General features: G+C 53.5%; 1 protein-coding gene across 1 annotated transcript in view; it reads right to left on the bottom strand.

The window, feature by feature from the left end:
• GREB1 (growth regulating estrogen receptor binding 1) overlaps positions 1-19,991 on the bottom strand; it is a 95,228-nt gene that overhangs the window by 65,030 nt on the left and 10,207 nt on the right. Inside the window, exons 4-10 of the mRNA XM_077153223.1 lie at positions 16,554-16,736; positions 14,968-15,108; positions 13,304-13,429; positions 10,048-10,161; positions 9,573-9,719; positions 6,873-7,058; positions 2,991-3,320 (exon numbers count right to left, since the gene is read on the bottom strand). Of these exons, the coding sequence (XP_077009338.1) occupies positions 2,991-3,320; positions 6,873-7,058; positions 9,573-9,719; positions 10,048-10,161; positions 13,304-13,429; positions 14,968-15,108; positions 16,554-16,736 (1,227 nt within the window). The remainder of the gene's footprint in view (positions 1-2,990; positions 3,321-6,872; positions 7,059-9,572; positions 9,720-10,047; positions 10,162-13,303; positions 13,430-14,967; positions 15,109-16,553; positions 16,737-19,991) is intronic.

The raw sequence follows: 19,991 nt of genomic DNA, 5'->3' as shown, positions 1-19,991 counted from the left end.
AAGTGCTTTGTATAATTTCAGTCTTTTTAAATTTATTAAGACCTGTTTTGTGCCCCAGCATATGGCATATCCTGGAGTGTATTCCAAGAGCCCTTGAGAAGAATGTGTATCCTGCTGTTTTGGGGTGCAATGTTTTGTATATGTCTGCTAGGTCTAGTTCATTTGTCATATTGTTCAAGTTCTCTGTTCCATGAGCACTAGAGAGGAATGTATGTCCTGGTGTTTGGGGATACAACCATCTATATATGTCTGTTAGGTCTAATTCATTTATCACATTGTTTAGGTTCTCTATTTTAACAAATCGAAAAGGAAAAACCACATGATCATCTCCAGTGAGGCAGAAGAGGCATTTGGCAAAGTCCAGCATTCTTTCTTGATAAAAACACTTTGACAGACAGAAATAGAAGGAAACTTCCTTAACATGATAAAAGTTATATATGAAAAAAACACAGCTAACATCATATTCAATGTGTGAGAGACTGAAAACTTTCCCTGTAAGGTCTGGAACAAGACATAGATGCCCACTGTCAGCACCATTATCAACATTATGCTAGAAGCCCTATATAGAGAAAGTCCCAAAAAATCTATAACAAAGCTACTAGAGCTAATAAAGGAGTTCAGCAAAATGGCAGGATACAAGATCAACACGTAAAAACCAGTAGTGTTTCTACATACTATTACTGAGCAAGTTGAGGAGGAATAACCATCCCCTGGCATCTGTCTGAATAATCTGTTTTCATGGCCAAACGTGTCCCCTACTCTACTCTCAGCTGTGCCCAAGATGCCACACATGACTGGAGAAAAACACTTCCCACCGCATTAACTCACCGTCCATAAACTCATGACTACTAACTTCATCAACTCTCAGGGTCTCCTAATGACTCTGTGACACATCTCTAGTCAACTTACTTCCCCATGCTTTTAGATAATTATTTTATAGTTCTCTTTGCTCTTGAACCCTCCGACACCTTGGTCACCTTACTCACTCCTGGCTGATGACTTTGCTTCTCATTTCACCAATAGAAAAAAGGGCAGTCAGAAAAGAACTTCTGTCTTCTCCCACCACCAAACCTACAAGCCCCCAGCATCTGGGCTCAGACTCTACTTCTGCTATTAACATGGATGAACCCCTGTGCCTGTGGAAGGCCACCCTCCCAACTGCAAACTGCAGCCCACCTCCTGCTCTTCTCTCCTGCATCCACTATTGCTCTCTCTCTATGACACCGTTCCCAGCATCCAACGTGCTCTTCCTTTCCCCAACTTAAAAAACAAACAAACAAAACCCCTGGTCCTTTCCCTTTGCAATTACTGTCTCCCTTTATATCTTCCCTTTATGGAAAACCTCCTAAAAATTGTTGCCTTTACTCATTCTCTCTTGCATCCAGTCCAGTCAAGCCTCTGTCCCCACTACCCACTCAACTGCTCTGTCCGTGTCACCTACTGTCCTGTTGGCGGATGGAGCCAGTCCTCCGTCTCAGCTCACTTATTCCACCAGGAGCATCTGAGCCATCCATCTCCTCTTTGTTCCTGAATCACACCCTCCCTTCAGCTTCCTAAACACCATTTTCTCATTCTCCTCCTGTCTCATTGCTTGCCTCTCCTCAAAGCTCCTTTGCTGGCTTCCTCTTGCCGAGCTGAAATGTTAGAATGCCTGGAACTTGTCCTCAGACCTCTTCTTTCTCTCTGACCTTGGCATATGGGTTTTATTAGTCATCTCTTGGCTTTAAAAACCCCACAAATGCTGATTACTCCCAAATTCTTTATACCTGACCTCTGCCCTAAAACTTCAGATTTTTATGTCTACACATGGTTACCACTCAGATATCTAAATCTTAGGCCAAGCCATTCAAGTAGAATTTCTGCTTCCACCATGACCTCTACTGCCGCCCATTCCATCACACGCAAATAATTTAAAAATAAAAATAAAAAATTGCTCCTTCCGCTGCTCTTCACATCTCAATAGACGTAATTGCACTGTTCCAAGACACAGGCCAAAACTCTTCTCTCTTTCTCCCTCCCTCTGCCTATGATCCACCAGCAAATGCTGAAGGCTGTGCTTTCACCATTCATTCAGGATTGAGCCCACTCTCCCCACCTGCAGCTCGGCCTTCCCAATCCAAGCCACAATCGTGCCTAGACTAAGACAACGGCTTCCAAACTGCTTGCTGCAGAGGGGATCTCTGGTCAGTTTCCTTACTGGCCTCTCCGTACATGGCAGGGCGATCCTTCTAAAGCAAAAGCCACATTATATCCCTTTTCTGCCCACGCCCCGCTGATGGCTTCCCCTCTTACTTTCAGAAAAACCCCAAGCTCTCACTTGGCCTTCAGGATCCTACACAGCCGTTTCCTCTGCTCCAGCCTTCTTGCTGTGCCTTCAGCGTGCCCCTACAGGGTCTTCAGGTCCCCCTAATATACCAGCACCTCTAGCTAACTCCCCATCCCTCCCCCCTGAGCTCTGCATCCTCACGGCACCTGTCACCTCATACTTTGTAGGCTTCCTTGTTTATTGTTGACCTTCCCCATGAGAATGTGTAAGCACCTGGAAAGCAGGGACTTTATGTTCACTTCCACACCTAGACGCACAGCTGTAACCCAGCAGGGCTTAGGATAATTAATTAATCAGCTGATTGTCTTATTAACTCATACAACACAATATGGTGACTATTTATCACCACTTCTTAGCTGAGGGTCAGACTCAGTAAGTGGCTCGTTATGTTTCCAGGTGTATGGTAGAACCAGACTCGAAACCACTGCTGTTTAAACTCCAAGTTCTTGGTCTTCCTAAGGAAGATATGTGATCTGCTATTTTACCATTTACAGAAGATATGAAATTCAATCAAGCACAGTACACACGGTTCGGGCTGCTGGCGGTCCTGAGGCACCTTTCTGCAGGCTGCTGCCGATTCTGTGACCCTCTGGCCAGCAGCAGCAAAAAGGGAGGACGGTACTGGGGAGAGCGGCCAGCAGAAGAGCGCGCCCGCGCGACTCACCTGTCACCGCGATGCAGGAGTCCATGGCCGCGTTCCTGCCGGCGCAAAGGATCACCACGTAGTTGGTTTTGGCCAGCTGGCCCTCCACGAGCAGCCTGAACATCTCAGACAGGCCCTCGGCCAGCGAGTGGGAGCACTCGATGACATGCACACTGTTGTCGCAGGAGCTGGCGGCCAGGCCGGCCAGCCAGGGCAGCTGCGCGGGGCTCACAGGTGCCCCCAGGCCAGCGGGAAGGGGCTGCGGTTGCCGGCTCTGGGCCAGGTGCGCCTCGCGCCACGAGCGCGTGAAGATCCGCTCCAGGTCCTCCATCAGGGGCACCTGGTCCGCCGCTGCCAACGACAAGCCCAGCTTGAAAACAGCAATTTCTAACCTCTCAGCGCCAGGGCACCGCAGGGTGAGAGAACTAGGGAAGACGTGCAGCCAGCCTAACCTCACCATCCAAACAGTGCCACAACCATTCCTGGTGTATTTCTCAGGTTTTCTGAATCTGCAAGTTTAAATAGCTATAATAATTCTGTGAATTGAACCTTTTTCCTTATCATTTTAACACAGTCACATCTTCATGCTGTTTAACGCTTCATAAATAGCGCCATCCTTGGGTGCACAGTATCCCATCCTAATTTACTTAGCCATTTCTCTACTGGTCATCCTTCATTTGCTTCCAAATACTCATCTTTATAAATACTTCTGCAACGCACATCTTGATGTATGGAACTTAACCTAAAAGCTCAAAAGTGGGTTTGCAGAGCCAATTAATGCCTAAAATTAGATTGTTTCCAAAAGGCTTAGCTGTGTCAGTTTTAGCATATTAACGGTATGTGGCAATGTGATTTTTCTGTCCCGTTAGCAGCCTGGAAACCTATCATTTGGGTTCTGATGGTCACAAACATGACCCTGATTGATCTGTTTATTTGCATTTATTTGACAAAGACTGGGCTGGAATACTTTTCTACATTTCTTTCCTACAGGTATTTTCTCTTTTATGAACTGCCTAGTTTATAAGTCCAAATTCTATTTTTAGGTGAGCACCAGACTCAGATTTAGATGTGTTCCATTCCCTCTCTGCCCAGCACTGGCAGTGTAACCTTGAGCTACCTCTGTGTCCAGGGGTGAGACCACCTACTCATTGGATGGTTGCAGAATTAAATTCATCCCCTTGACCCAACATCTCCTTCCAGAACCACCTCCACCAGCGAAGCTCCTCAACAGAGCTGTCTATTCTAGCCACGCTTGTTTTCTCACACCTATTTTCTCTAACCCACGTACCTCTCAACTCACTCATCACCAGCCACTTCCAAATGGCCCAACTCAACGGGCAGCAGTCCTTCTTCATCCCACTCAACCTGTCGGTCGCACGGACTCAGCTGCACTCTCCCTGAAACAGCTTTCTCCACTGGTTTCTGGGTCAATGTCTACCTATTCACCCAGCATGTACTCAGTGAGTGTCTCTACAGATGCTATTGGACACACAGGTGTGAACAAGATAAGCACAACCTCCTGGTTTCATGGTGTTACGTCCTAAAGGGGTAGACACCCCTACAGTAAATGAACAAGCGCGTAATATAACTTCTCAGGAAAGATGAAAGGTGCTAAGAGAGAGCCACAGGGGCCTGGTGGGCACTGCTCTCTTAGACAGAGCGAGATGAGGTCCTCAGAGGAGGTGCATATGCAAGGAAACTCCAGTGATGGGGGGTGGAGCCTACAGAGGTCCTGGGAAAGAGGACATTGCACAGAAGGGACAGCTAGTGCAGAACTCCTGGCTGGAGCCGGGACAAGGCACACAGGACAGGCAGTGGGGCTGGAGCAGAGCCAGCAGAGGCAGGAATTGGAGGGCAGAGCGGGGGCAGACCTGAGTCACCTGGGGCCTGAGATGGGGTCTGGGTGGGTCAGTGTTGTGGTCAGGTTCACCTTTTTACCAGGTGCGGGGACAGGGCCAACCCGAGACCCTGGAGAGGTGGGAGAGGCGGGCTTCTGGAGACGTTTTGAAGGGAGAACCAAAGGGACTTGTAGACGAACTGGGTGCAGATGGAGAGAGTGAGTGAGAGTGGCCTCCAGGGGTCCCCAGAGCCCCCACATCCTAAGCAGACGCTCTCATGGCTCCCTTCCTGCTCCTGGCTGCCCCGCCTCATCTCCTCCTCTTCTGGAACTCTAAGTGTGCCTTCGCACTTTCCTCCATCCGTGACCTCACCCAGTCTCATATTTGTATGTGTCACCTCTAAACTTCTGCCCTCCGTTGGTTTGACCCACAGCCTCACCTGTCCCCTGGGCTCAAGACTTGTCCATCCAAACCCTTGAAACTTCCCATGTGACCGCCTCACAGGCACCTCCGACCAGAGGAATGCTTGCTTGCCCTTCAGCCCCACGGTTCACTGGCTGTGCAGGCCAAAACCTAGACTCCTCTCTCCCCACCTCCCTCGAGCAAGCGTCCTTTCATTCTCACCTACAGACATCCTGCAAGTGGCCAAGCCTCTCCCTGGGCTGACTGCACCCAGGCTGATCACACCTGGGCTGATGCACCTGGGCTAACCACACCTGGGCTGATTGCACCTGGGCTGACTATACCTGGGCTGATGCACCTGGGCTGACCGCACCTGGGCTGACTGCACCTGGGCTGATGCACACGGGCTGACCACACCTGGGCTGACCACACCTGGGCTGACGTACCTGGGCTGATGCACCTGGGCTGACCACACCTGGGCTGATGCACCTGGGCTGACCAGACCTGGGCTGACCAGACCTGGGCTGACTGCACCTGGGCTGACCAGACCTGGGCTGACTGCACCTGGGCTGACTATACCTGGGCTGATACACCTGGGCTGACCGCACCTGGGCTGACTGCACCTGGGCTGATGCATCTGGGCTGACCGCACCTGGCCTGACCGCACTTGGGCTGATCATACCTAAGCTGACCACACCCGGGCTGACCGCACCTGGGCTGATGCACCTGGGCTAACCGCACATGGGCTGACCGCACCTGGGCTAACCGCACCTGGGCGGACCACACCTGGGCCTCCTCTCCACATGGCCCTGCACGACCTGGCCCCATGCGGCAGCTAGTGGGGCCGTTTTAGAATGGAAACCAGCATGTCAGCTCCCCCTGTCCAAAGACACTCCAAGAGTTTCACAATGTGTCCGAAAACACTCAAAGTCTTTTCAATTGCCTGAGGCCCCGCCTGCTCTCTAACAAGTAGCTTCTCCCACCCTAACCCTCTCTCACTTGCCACAGCCATGTGGCCCCCCACTGATCCTGGGACATGCCAGGCTCCCCCCCACCTCAGGGCTCCTACCTGTGCTCTTTCCCACCTCACGGCCCCTACCTGTGCTTCTCCCCACCTCACGGCCTCTACCTGTGCTCCTCCTCATTTCACGACCGCTACCCCACCCAGCCCTGCCTCCCACTGACCCTCGCACGGCGGCTTTCTCCTCCTGCAGGTCTCCTCTCCAGCATCACCTCCTACCATGACCTTCCGTGACGACCCTAATCCACCTTACACATACGCACACAAATACATACGCCTTTTGCCCTGCTTTATCTTCTGTTTACTGTTTCCATCCCCACTGGGTCATCACCTCTTTGAGGGCAGAGTCGTGTTCGTCTTATTCCTCGATGCACCCAGCCTGGCAGGTGGACCGTTCCTGCACCAGCCTTTAGAAACCTGCCCCCCCCAAGCCCTCTCAGGCCCCTCAGTGCAGTGGCTGCTGCAGTCACCTCACAGCGTCCCCCAAGGAGGTCTCAGAAGCGGGTTCCTGGTGTCTCATCCCGACAGCCCAGGCAGGTCTTCACAAGGGCTCTGTGCCGGGCAGTGGTTGAGGCACCTGTCGGTCACCACCTGCAGTGATTCTCCCACCAGTGCTTCCCCCCAGGTGGAGCCAACACTCACCCAGTTGGACGAGATAGTAGACAGTTAGCAAGAGCTGCATTTCCTCCGAGATGGGCTGCACGGTGGCAGCGCCACATTGCTCATACGCTCTAGAGAGGGACTGGGAATTCTGGTAGCAGGTGTACAGCAGAGGGCTGACAACCACGTCCTTCAGGTTCCCGCAGAGGTAAGGGAAGGTCCCGTGGCCTGCAGAAGAAGCAACGACTTGCGGCCACATGTATGCAGATTCTCTGGGCACTGGGAGCTAATGTGCAGGCAGTTACACCTAGGGGAGCTCGAGTGTCCGTTCCAGAATATCTCTGACTTCCAGCTGCTGCCAGCCTAGTACACCTGCTCTGCCTTCCTGCTACCTTAGGATTACAGAATTGCAACATGTTGTGAGTGAAAGGAGCTTTCACATTTGCTTGCTCATCTAGCCTAACCCCCCACTTTCGCAGAGAGAAGTGACTTAACCAAAGCCAAACGGCTCCTTCTGATTTTATTCCTCGGATACTAAGTGTGCAACATTCTGCCTTGTATGTATGTGACATCTTCTAGATATGTGTCCTGAATTATTTGCCAGCTTCCCTGACTCCCTGCTCATAGGGTTCATGCTTTATTCTGCCTTGCGTCCTCCAAAGACTCTCTGGCACGCTAAGTACAGACCAGAAAAATTAGAATACTGGCAGAACTTGACAAATGCTTTAGCAAACTATGTGTCAGATTAATTCATTCTCAGAGGTGGAAGAACCAGAGCCAAGCTCAAATCCTTCTCTACCATTCTCCAGCTACATGATCCATGTTAAACTAAGAAGCTTAAGTCTTCTACGCCTAGGTCTCCACATGTGTAAAATGCGAGTGAAGGTATGAAACCTTCTGAGGTTGCTGGGATGATCTGATGAGGTAAATGTGTGTGTGTGGTTTCTTATGCAAAAGGCACCCATTTGTTCATTAAATAAGCATGTCCTGGGTGCCAGACAAGTGCTGTGTGCTCCGCGCAGGTGTTGTGCCCAGGCCCTGGGGGTAAATCTGGGAATGGAGACACAGTTCACATCTTCAAGGAAAGTGCTCCTCTAACTCGAGCATGCCTCAGTGAGGGAGGCTTGGAGAAAATGGCAGGTTCCTGGGCCACCCTGGGCTGGTGGGGCAGCATGGAGCCTGGTTCTGACCCCCATGTCTAACGCGCTCCCAGGTCATATGGGTCTGCGGGCCCAGGGGCCAGGATTTGGGGAACATTGCTCATGGACAGTCTTTCCAAAAGAGGCAATGCACAAGGTCACCATAAAAAGGAGGATGTGGTGTCTGCCTTAAAGCAGGACCAGAAGAAGAGGAAAAGAGAAGGCTTCCGAGAGAGAGCATTTGGTTGTCTGGACGTGCAGGGGGGTTGGGCACGGGCGGTGGCACAGGGGTCAGCGAAGCAAGTGCTCTACAGAGGGGTACGCGGGTTACACGGAGAGGGGGCTGGAAGCAGAGCGTCCGTATTCCGAGACCATGAAGGCTTCGACTCCAGGCTGCTGGGCTCCCCCTGGACGTCACCACCCTTCCGGCCGGAGCAGGCACAGGGGTGCCCTGGACACCCCATGTCCTCTCGCATCACTGCTTTCCCAGCACCGTGTTCGCATTCCCCACACACCCGGGGGGCCAGGCATGACAGCCTGCCCACATGACCATAAATGTGCACATGCAGCCTTCATCACAACAGCCCCCGGCCTCGAGTCACTTCAGAACTAGACTCCTGCCCTACTTCAGAATCCCCTCTATAAAAACCAGTAAGCGCCCATGTTATTTCTAAATCAACAGTAAGATGCATCTCCCACTTTCCAACTACCCTCCCTTCCCGATGACTTCGTATGACGATACCAAGGGCAAGAGTGGGAGTTGGAGTGAGTATGAGAGTGCCAGTGAGTGTGTATAAGTGTGAATGCATATGTGCATGCGAATGTGTCCATCAGGTGTGAGTGTGTCAGGTACGAGTGTGAGTGTGTGCATGTGAATGTGTAAGCATGAGTGTGTGCATTAATGTGTGCCAGGTGTATGTGTGCATGTGAATATGTGTGTGTGTCAATTGTGTGAGAGTGCGAGTGTGTGTGAGATTACACCAGCACACCGTAATGGCAAGTGCCATCATGAAGCAATTCTCACACAGTATCCCTATTTCAAAGTATCCCATTTCATTAGAAAGACTTCTTTAGTTGAGCCAAAATCGACCCCCACGTAGCTTATTTTAGACACAAAACAGATCAGATACAATGCCATTTCCTGCCTCTACAATGACAAGCATAGATATTTTTGCCCAACCAAAGTCAGATTCCACAGTTCGAAGATATGTGCTCACCCCAGACCTGGGCTCCTCAAAGACAAGCACTGCAGTTTCCCCACCTCCCATCCCTGGTGCCAAGCCCTGAGGCTGTCCCCATGCAGGGCTCACTGGGGCTGAAGGAACGAATGAATGAATGAACAAATGAAACAGCAAACACACAACGGAGTGCAATTGCTTTCCTCTGGGTTGTGGCGGGAAGCTGTGCCGGGCCCCCGAGTTCCCGGGCTGCACTGCTCACAGGTTCTGCCTTGCTCTCTCACTGCCCTGGAGAGAGTTCTAGCAGAGTTATCTCAGGAGGTCACCCTTAGGGTCAGGCCAGGGCAGGGCCTCAGTTCTGACAGCGTCTCACATTTTCCTTTTGTCCCGCCTGTCTCTGCGAGTTGCTGTGCTGCTGTACTTGCCTTTAAATATCACTGGCTTGGCCTTGCAGATTTTCAGCAAGTTGTCAGGAACAGACACTGGTTCTCCTGAAGCCACCACAGGAAAGGTGCCTGCAGCGAGTCCCCCCAGGCCGAGCTGGGGTGCGTAGGAGGACACGCCTGCACTTTCTAGAAACACACCGAGGGATGAGTAAAATACGTCAGGCAATCCTCCACCTCCAGCCCCAGTCAGCTTTTGGGGAGCGCCCAAGTCTTGGCATCACAAATACTCTGGGGTCACTCAGTCCCATCATGTGTGCCAAGCGGCATTTGCTGTCTGCGGAGGCCCCTCTTGGGTCAGGGAACTGACCCCTGTGCAGCCCTTACTAAGAAGCTTTAACATACGAGAAGGAGATTGTTGACCAGCATCTGCCTCCTGGCACCTCCCTCATCAGCACGCACACACCCCACCACACCGCCAGCCCCCCTGAATTCTGGACACCACTGTGTCACTTACCGTACTTAGCGCTGTTCCCACCACCCTGGAGGAAGCCACCATCCGCAGCCGATGGAGATCCCGGAGACCACCCTTTGTGGCGTTTTTTGGGGGGCCCGGAGTTTGACAAGACACCTGGACAACACACAGATAAGCTGTCGCTAGGAACGAGTGTCCACAAAACTTCCCCCACATTCGAGAACATTTGGGTATTTTTTCTCAAATCACACTTTGCAATGGGCTGTAGGCATCTAGAGAAGCATCCAGGCATAAGGAAACATCCTTTCCATCTTTTAGGTATTTCATTCTAAAGGTGTGCAAGCCTCCAGCAAAGCTGTAGTTCCAGGAGCCTGAGCTCCTTCATCTTTAAAATGGGATAATAGGTCCTACTCTGCCACCGGGACGAGAGGGCGTGCACACCGGTGCTTCGTGCAGCCGCCACCATTACCCACGTCCACGTCATCCTCGCCATCGTTCTCTGTAAATTCCGACACACTTTCTGCAAGCTCAAAGGGAGAAGGCGCACCAGGGGTCTCACCACCCGAGGGCAGCACTGAGCCGCCCGGCTGACCGCTGACCGCAGCCTCAAAACCCGAGCGTGGTGCTGGTGCCAAGCCCATGTCCGGGGCCACCCAGGGCCCAGGTCACAGGCTCAGGGGTGCGTGGCCTGTCAGAGCAGCAGCGGTGGCTGGTGTGGACGTCTGCGGCCAATCTGATGCCCAAGTCCCCTCCCTTCGGAGCTGCGCATCTCAACCCTGGCTGATCTCTAAGCTCACCTAGAAAACCGAAAACTGCTTCCAGTGCACCTAACCCCACCCACACCCATCAGAATCTCGGCCTCTGGGTGGGTCCAGGCACCCCAATCATTTGGGAAGCTTCCCTGATGGCTGGTTTGCAGTTTCTCTCCATGGGCTCTGCGGAGGCTGCCGCAGCCAGAGCCCACTCTCTGGGAATGAGAGTCAGAAAACCTGCTGAGAAGCAGCGTCTCGACCCTCTCCTGGGCACTCTGCAGCTTGGGAGTTGCTGCTTTGAGAAGCCCCTAAGAGTACCTTCACCTCTTACAAAGGGTTTTCAACCAGGTGGGCTCCTTCAGCCCTTGGGGCTCCCGCCGAGACAGCTACTCCCATTTGAGACCCATAAAGAAGATCCCCACGAGCTGCCACCCCTCTAGAGAGCAGCCTGACCCCCGGATCTCAGCTCGAGGAGTGGGAGGCGCACAGATACCTTTTTGCTTTGCCTCTACGTGGACTTTTGAGTCCACGATCCCCAAAACAGCATCACCAGGAGCTGTTCCTGTGCACCAAGGTGGCCAGTTTACTTCGAGCTGTCTCGTGGAGGGTGGGCAACGTTCGGCCCCGCGGCTGAGCCAAGCCTTCCTTATAGAGCCCACTCACGGCAGGACGCGTGGCATCCCTGCACAGTGCGCCCAGCACGAGAAGCGGGTCAGGGTTCTTGTCTGGGACAGCAGGAAGGAGCCTAGGTATCTCCCCGATCCGTCTACCGCAGGAAGCACCACTTCTCCTCCGAGGACCACTGAGCCTCAGACTTTGAATCTTAATTAGACACTCCTTGTAGTGTCTGTAGCAGCTTCCTAAAACTTGATCTTGAACCATCTGCAGAGCATGGGAGAAGGCAAAGCCCTACCAGTTTAACCGGCAGCCAGGAGCCCTGCTTGCCACACTCTGTGCCACCCAAGTGCTGGCAGTCCCAAGACGAGTGTGACAACACCTGCAGATGCAGAGGACCCGGGAGCAAGTCCAGGCCACCTGTGAGTCCAGGGAAGGGACCCACTCTGTGCAGGTGACACCCAAGCTGAGTCCTGATGGTACATCTGACAGGTGGGGGAAGATAGCAATTCAAGTACCTAGAAAAGCACCTCCAGGGGAGGAGACAGGAGGCAGGGGCAGGCGGGGTGCTGGACTGTCCTGTGCAGCAGTGGCCCAGAGATCTCAGCACAATTAGCAGAGTGAGACCCAACAGGCCCCTAGGGCTGGATGCAACACCCTTCCATGGAACCAGTCACCCAGGAGACCCCACACGTGTCTTCCTAGGGCACCTGCTCAAGATCCCTCATCTCCCTGCAGTTTGGGGTGAAGGGCGGGTATCCACAAAACACCGTCAGGGCAGGGACAGGCCCCCCCCCACCACTGCCATCCCCAGAGGCCCAGCTCTCAGACGCACGGCCCCCAGGCCTCCCCCTAAATGTAAAACCTTGGGGAGAAGAAATAGCCACCAAAAGATAAATGGATGGCTGCCAACAGCTCCCAGGCTGTGGGAGACAGGGCTGAACTCCAGACTCCAGAGTGGGTGTGCCGCCCTGCTCAGGTCCTGAAGCCTGAGTCTCAGCTCAAGAAACTGCGCACTCCTGCAGCTGAAATGAGGTTCCATCCCCCAGTGGCACGGTACAATGGATGGAGGAAGGTCAACTCCAGGCCTGGTTCTCCTCTCTGGAAAACAGGGCCTTGGACTACAGGACTCTAAAGGTTTCAGTTTGAACCATCTTTGGTCCTAACCTCAGCTGAGCTGTGTGGCAGGGAGGGTGAGAGAAGCCAGCCTCGTGCATTGAGTGGGTGCCACTGGATGCAAGGGGACAGTGCAGGAGGGCCAGAGGACCTCCACCCGGCCAACACTTTGTCCACTGACCTGGCCTCCTGCTCCCAACAAAAGTCACTTAGCACCTGCACTTGCCTCCCTCTCAGCAACCGCTCACCTTCCCAGGCCCTTCACTGCCCCCACCCCATGCCGCCTCCATCTTCTACGTTGCAGCTGTAGCTCCCTCCTGCCAGATGCCTTCCCCAAACACAGCTGTCTGGCTGCTGGCGCTGCTGACCAGACTCACGTAGGCAGCTGCCAACCTCGTGCCTGGCTTCCCGCACAGCAGCCTCTGACCCTCTCAACCCTCGAGCGCAGCTTTTATCTCCAGACGAGGAAACTGTTACCAGAGACTTGTCCCAGACCCCCACGAAGAAGACACAGCGCTGCATGCGAATTCGTCATCATCTGCTCCAAAGCCTCTCCCCACTACACCACTCTGCCCCCCTTTTTCCAAAGCCCTGGGGCCCCCATGCACGTCTTGTGATGAGCTGGTCCCCGGGCTTCCCTGAGGGGGCCCTTTCCACCCGGCCCCAGCCCAGGCCCAGGCAGAGACGCCAGGCTGGAGGCCCCGCCGGCCGGGCCCAACTCTCCTGAGCGACACCAGGCTCCAGGGTCCCCTCTGCTGCTTTCAGCCCAGCCAGCAGCAGGGCCCGGGCAGGTCACCCAGAGTTGGTGAAGCTACCGAGAGCCGAGGGCCTTGCAAGAGCCAGCAGGTTCTTCTTGGTCAGCTGCGGGTGTTTCGGGGCGTCTTTGCCATTGAAAACTGCTGGGCTCCCTGCAGCCGGTGGGGGGTGCTCAGAGGCTGGCCCTGAAAGCACAGAGGAGAGAGAAAGGGTAGGGTGAGCCCACAGCAGTTTCCGCAGCCAGGACAGTGGGACATGGCTTTCCTTCCCTTCTCACTAATAAACTTTTTGCTGACCATCCGCACTGGGGGATTGTAATTCCTGCAGCGGGCGCAGCGATTCTCACCAAATGACTCTTCCTTCCCCACAGAGCATGCACACAACACACGCGTGCCTACATGGCGAGCACAGGCTGGGCAAAGGACAGGCCTGGGCACAAGAGTGGCCAGTGGGTTCCCCAAAATGGCCCTGCCTGCCTCTTCCCTTCCTGTTACCTCTCAGAGCACAGTGTGCCCAGGGGAGTGGCAGCACCCAGGCCTGAGCTGCTCACAGGGCCTGGGGCAACCACAGGTTCTGGTCTCCTGAGGCTGGGTATCCAGAAGGTGGCGAAGGCTCTGAGCTGCAGGCAGCACAGCGCGTTCCCTAGGGGAGGTACGGCTCCAAACCACGCTGCCTACATCTGGTCCCAGTTCTGCCACTTACTATCTTGTAACCTCCCTGTGCTGTAACTTTCCCATCCACCAAATGGATTTAATAATAATACCAACTCATCGAGCCATCACAGAGTTTATATGAGTTAATATAAATAAAGTGCATGGAACATGCACGGTATATAGCAGGAACTAAGCAGGCATGGTGCTATTATCATCTCATTTAAGTCTTATAATCACCCTGCAAATTAGGCAGAAAATGTTTCTTCCCCAACTTTACAGATGAGGAAACAGAGGTTCAAATAGTTTAAAAGAGGCATCCCAAGTCAGCTGGCTGGAAGGCGGCAGCACGGGGAACTTTTCGCCCACTTCCTCTGACCACAGTACAGGGGTCTCAGTGGCCATCGTGCTGGCAGAGGTCCCAGGTGGCCTGAGCACGGCCCCAGGCAGGGAGGACCACGGCACATGCCCTGGGGACAGGGGCGTTCCGGAGGGAGCCGGTTCCCAGCATGCGCGACACTGCCTCTCACAGCCCAGCATCGGCTCTCCTGGGGCCAACGAACCCGTGCAGACCCTCTGGGCAGAGGCTGGGGAAGGCCGGCAGCTCCTGTGACAAGTCCCCCTGCCAGTTCCAAGCACCAGCAAATGGCCAAGAGTGTTACTGGGATCAGAAGCGCCTGATGGCAAATCTCAGTGCCACCTCTTACATCCCATGCGAGCCTGTGCTCACATTCAGACTTGACAGCCTCAGCTTCCCCATCGGTGAAAGGAGGGAACCAAACACTCTTGTAGGTGGCTGGGAAGCTCCTGGGAGGGGAGCACACATGCCGTCCACCATCCTGGGGGCTCTGCCCAGAGCTGGGGTGCAGAGGGGCTGGGGTGTGACCCCGCTTTCAAGGACACTAAAGAAGAGCGGAGAGAAAACTTCCAGATTCATAATATAACGTGCTCACTGGAAACAATTCCAGGTGAGAGGTAAAGGCACTGGAGAAAGAGGTGTCCCATAGGCACGGCCCCTCTTACACGGAAGAAGACTGGGTCCCATGACAAGCCAAGGGCTCCGGCGCCCTCACCTGCCTGCTGCGTCCCCATCGGGGTGCTCGCCTTTGCTTCAGGGATGGGCTCGCTGGCGAAGGCAGGAGGCCCTGCGCTCTCCAGGGGCTGGAAGAGAGAGCTGGAGCACGTGCTGGCGGGGGGCTGCCGGCTTCTGCACTCTGAGGGGACAAGACACAGACCTGAGAGCCAGTCCATAGCTCCCCGGCAGCCATGGATGAGCTGCTCACCTGGAATCCCTTCCATGGGACAGTGGGGTGTGGGTAACACAGAAGGGGCCGGCCCCAGCCTACTCTTGGGTTCCTGGTGGCCGGGGGAGAAAGGGGGGCTCCCTTCCTGCGATGCCACACCACGGGCCAGGGGGGTGGGGGCCAGCCAAGGGCCAGCCTGCCACCCCAGGCTCTGACAGCCAAGTCTGGGAGCACTAGTGAGCACCTGAAGGAAAGAAACAGGCCGCACGAGCCAGGTACTCGGTCCAAGGAAGGAAAAGGATTGCACCAAGTAAAGGAGAAGCCACAGCTGTCCTCAGCTGTCCTCTGCCAGGACCTCCAACTCCAGGCAGGGCTAACCCGGCAGGCTCCTGACACTGACAGCTGGTCCTGAGTGGACGAGCCATTGCGTCCCTGGAACCTAGAGAATGTCAGCTTAAGAAGCATCTGCTGAATAAAGTAAGGAAAGGAGAGAAGGAGAAGAGGAGGCAGGTAGGATGCGGGTAGGAAAGGGGAAGCTGAGAATGCCCAGGCCCGCCTCAAAAAGCCTCTTCCTTGCACTCATGGCACCTAACCAGGCAGACTCTGCGTGGCCAGAAATCAACAAAAGCAGACAGCTGGGGACAGGAGGGGTTTGGCTGGTCTCTCACTGAGAACCTTTCCAAGGACACCCCCCTGCACAGCTGCTCCAGCTGAGTCCAGTGCTCACCAACACCCAAGGGTCCCCCCTCACAGCTGATTGCAGCCCTGACAGGTCCAGGGGAGAAGTGGAACCTTTCCCAAAGCTCCCTACAGGCTTAGCCTGTTGCTTCCTGAGGAGCCAGCAAGGTGACACCTGCCATCCTGCAAGCCAAGTCTTCACCAAGGTTTTCACCAAGGTTTTCACCCCGGCACCACCTGCCTGGCCTGGATGACTGCTGGGGGACTCACCCGTGCCTTGCAGGACCCTGGCAGCCTCCACTAGCTGCCGGCAGTAAGCCCACGACTGCCAATCGGGAAGCAGGACCCTCTCCAGGTGCTGCCAAATGTCCCCAGACCCGGTCACCCCGCTGGAGGGCACTGCTCTGAGCACTGCCTCCGGGAGGCACAGCAGTGTGGCTCCATTCCCAGCAAAGAGATTCTCGTCTCGTTATTTCTCTTTTTCTGGCACTTATCTGCACCTTGAAGCACTTAAAATGTGGGCCTCTGTAGACCATAACATGCCCCATCCAATCTGCCTGTCACAATAAATTAAGTTAAACATCCCTAATGGAAAATAGCATTTTAAATTTCACGGTCCTAACATTTTTCCATCCAGACCCATTCTGGAGAGGTTTCTCCCCAAACTCACCCTAACAGTGTGAGTCCTCACTGGAGGACACATGTTACACACCCACCACGCCAGCACAGCAACTCACCTGAGCCCCTCCAACAAATTAAAGGTCCTTTAGTTAGAGTCCCTTGTGCATTACGGACCAGGTAATACTTCAAGTGCTTTTGCTTCTTGGGTTGGGTGGTCAGTTTCAGGTTGATATGATTGGAAAATTCTGTAAAGTAGCAGAAGCCTTTCTTTCCACAGCCCACACAATTCCCAGAGAAACCTGGATGGGGAAACAAAGTGTGACTTTTTCAGCTACAACTGGCTAAAAGGGGGGCGATTCCGCCACCTCACCTCCAGGTCTGTGCAAACAGCATGTAACTCGCCTTGGGCAAGACCCTTCAACTTGTACTGTTCCAGGGTTGAGGGTCCTGACTTCACCAGAAGGGATAAGATTTAAAAATACCCATGGGCCCAGGAAGCTTGAGAAGTTTAGCTCTGTTCGGGGCATGTGTAAAATCCCATATAAAGGGCAAACTTTTTTAGGGCAAGAACTATCTCACCCAACCATCTACACTTATGAAATGCCTGGAATAATTTCCTATGTCCCTGTTTCCTTCAGGGACAGATCTTGAAGGAGTTAGCCCGGGGGGGGTGCTGGATACATCAGGAATCCTCCTGAGAATCCTAAATTCCACTCTAGCATCAAATACATTGATCCCGTGAGTTGCTGAAGAGAATCCAGGAGAGCTGCAGAGGGCAAGGGCGGTCGTTGGCCAGTGACTTCGTGGCTGAACAGCCCCTGCAGACACTCACTCAGAGGCTGGCTATGTCTTGGGGCTCACCACCTCCTGTTCAGGGTTGGGGGGTCTTTCTGGGAGCTGCCGGGGGCCCACTGTCTGCACAGTGGGAAGGCAAAACCCACATCATGTGGGCTGGTACAATTCAGAGAATAGGCTTGAGAAGACCTTCAGCCCATCCAAAATGTACTCGTTAGCATTAGTGTTTCCCAGCAGGGAATGTGCTTTTCCATTCTGCTTTTCGCTGTTGCATAGACTCACGATCTCAGGGCCTTGCCTGGCCTGCTGGCATGTCTGTGGATACAAGGCACAGGTGAGGGAGACCCTGGAGGTAAAGGTGCTGAGACGAGCAGACTCTGCCATGTTCTCAGGTCTGCAGGGGTCACCACGACTTGGCCATGGGGCCATGTGACCCACACGAGCTCTGCTTTTGGAGACTCCCTGAGGTCTCTGACTGGTGTTCACACTGACATCAGTTAGGAACCCTAACAACCCCTCCACCGAGAAATAAAACCTTCCACCCCAGAAACCTACTGGATTTTCCAAAATCTATTTTATTTTAAGCAAATCTAACCTTGCTCAGAAGGCCTCAGAAGCGAAGGCAAATCTTTTGGCCCCGCCACAGGACAGGTACAGGATAATTTAACTTTCCAGAATCTTATCTCCTTGGTATCAGAGCAAGCAGGCAAGCTACCAGAGGGACATAAAACCCTGCGCCGTCTTCTCACTCATGTTTGAAAGACAGGAAGGGAGTTGATGAGTACAGAGGATGGCAACGCTCCCTGTGCCCACAGCTCACTCGAGCAGGAGAGCAGAACTCTCTTTGGGGAGCTCTGAGAACCAGAGAAGCCACGTCTTTGTCCAGAGTCGTGGACATGGAAAGGCCGACCTTCAGCTCTGGCATCAGCTGAGGTCTCAACCACGAACTGGCAAGGCTCCTGTCCCTCCCCCACCTCCAGCTCCTTCAAGGGGCTCTTGTCCACCACTCAACACCCAACTCCAAGGCTGGCTCCCCCAGAGAGACGTCCTCAACCCAAGGCGCCTGGGTCTCCCTCTCTTCTTCACTCAGCTGACCCTGGAATCTTCCTCCTCAGTGTCAGTTATCAAAATCCCAGTCCCCAGGTGAGAGTTGCAGTGGTTGTGTCGTGCATCTAAATCTCCATGTGTAGACCAGGATCTGGCACATGGAGAGATGAGCAAGGACCGAGAGGCGAGAAGAGGAGGAGGAAACAAGTAACCACAGAGGTCAGCGTTCTAAGATCTTGCATTCACTTTGAGGTAGTCACTTTGAAATAACAATCTAATGTTTTATTTCTTCCTTCATCTCCAACTTGGGAATCTTGACATAGACTTAGAAACCTGTGACCTCTCTGGAAGGGATTCTGGCCCTGGCAGGTAAAACATGGATGAATGAGAGACAGAATTGCAAGATCAAGGATGCTAAGAGTAATTTGCAAAGGCTGGTGCTGCCTTCCGCTTCTAGAAAGAGCTGAACAGACTGCAGGTGTTTGTCACAAGAGAAACATGGCCAAGGACCCAGAGCTCTGTTTCAGAAGCAGGGACGCAAGCAGGCTGCAAAGAGTCTCCTCTTTGGAGTTCAGAAATCAAAGTGGAAACCCTACATGTTCCTGGAATGGGAAATGTATAGGGAGCCAGCAAGCTGTTCTGCTTCAGCATGAGCTTTCTGGTCAGGAAAACGGGCTGTTCTTCTGAACAGTGGATCTGGAGACAAAGTCCACGGGACCCACCAAGAAAACCACGTGACTGTACAGATGGCCCCAAGCATCTCCACTAAACATGAGTCACCCCACTGTCAAGAAATTACTCTAAAGTTAATACCAGTTTTCAAAACAAAGAATAAAATAATGAGCTTTTCTTTTTGGAAATTGACCTTAAGAAGCTGGAGGACATGATTTCTCTAAAAGTCAGGTCTAGAAAGCATGGGATCCAGACTGAACCCTCAAATTCCTGCCAGGCAAAAATATGCGGGGTTTCTCCAATGCACTACACCACAGAAGACATCCTGTGAACTCATCCTCGTGCACATGCACAGCTGCGCCAACAGCTCCACAGCCTGAAGGAGGCAGAGGTAGCGTGTACATGGCAGGTGCACTTGTACGGTCACATGCAGGAGATTTGCACGCTGGGCACTGGCTCTCGTGCTGTGCCCCACCCCTCCACGCAGCCACGAGGGCACAGCCTGCAGTTCGCGCTCCGATGGCGACGTGGGACTTCGAGCAGGTGTGCTGGCACCTCTGAGCTGACAGCTGATGCCGCAGGTACCATGAGCCAGGCCCGGCACTTTGCAGAAACATCCCCATGGAGACCTCACCAAATCCTGCAAACAGCACAGCTGAAGGAATCTGGCACAGAGATGAAGTAATCTGTCTGGGTGCAGCACGGGGGGGAGTGAGGGCGAGAGCCCCCTGCCATGCCACCCCTCACAAAGTCAGGTCCAAAGGAATGTGGACCAATGGGCCTGGCCAGTACCACTCACTGTTCCCGCTCAAAGCAGCCTCAGCTGCATCACCTGTGATATCAGGGGAGTGGCTCAACCTATCAGGGCTTCCGTTCCCTAACCCTGAAAGAGTTACGACCCTAAGTTTCCTTCCAGAACCAGAATTACATGATGCTTCTTCAAAGTGCCTACAAGTGGCTTCCTTTGCACTCGGTGGGTGTATGTTCGGATCCCTTCCTTTGTGGGGAGGGGGCTCTCCCTGCAGGCATCCTCAAAGGAT

The sequence above is a fragment of the Tamandua tetradactyla genome, chromosome 3 (assembly GCF_023851605.1).
Source record: "Tamandua tetradactyla isolate mTamTet1 chromosome 3, mTamTet1.pri, whole genome shotgun sequence".
NCBI lineage: Eukaryota > Metazoa > Chordata > Mammalia > Pilosa > Myrmecophagidae > Tamandua > Tamandua tetradactyla.
The sequence above is the reverse complement of the archived record's forward strand: the minus strand, read 5'-3'. Positions and strand labels throughout refer to the sequence as shown.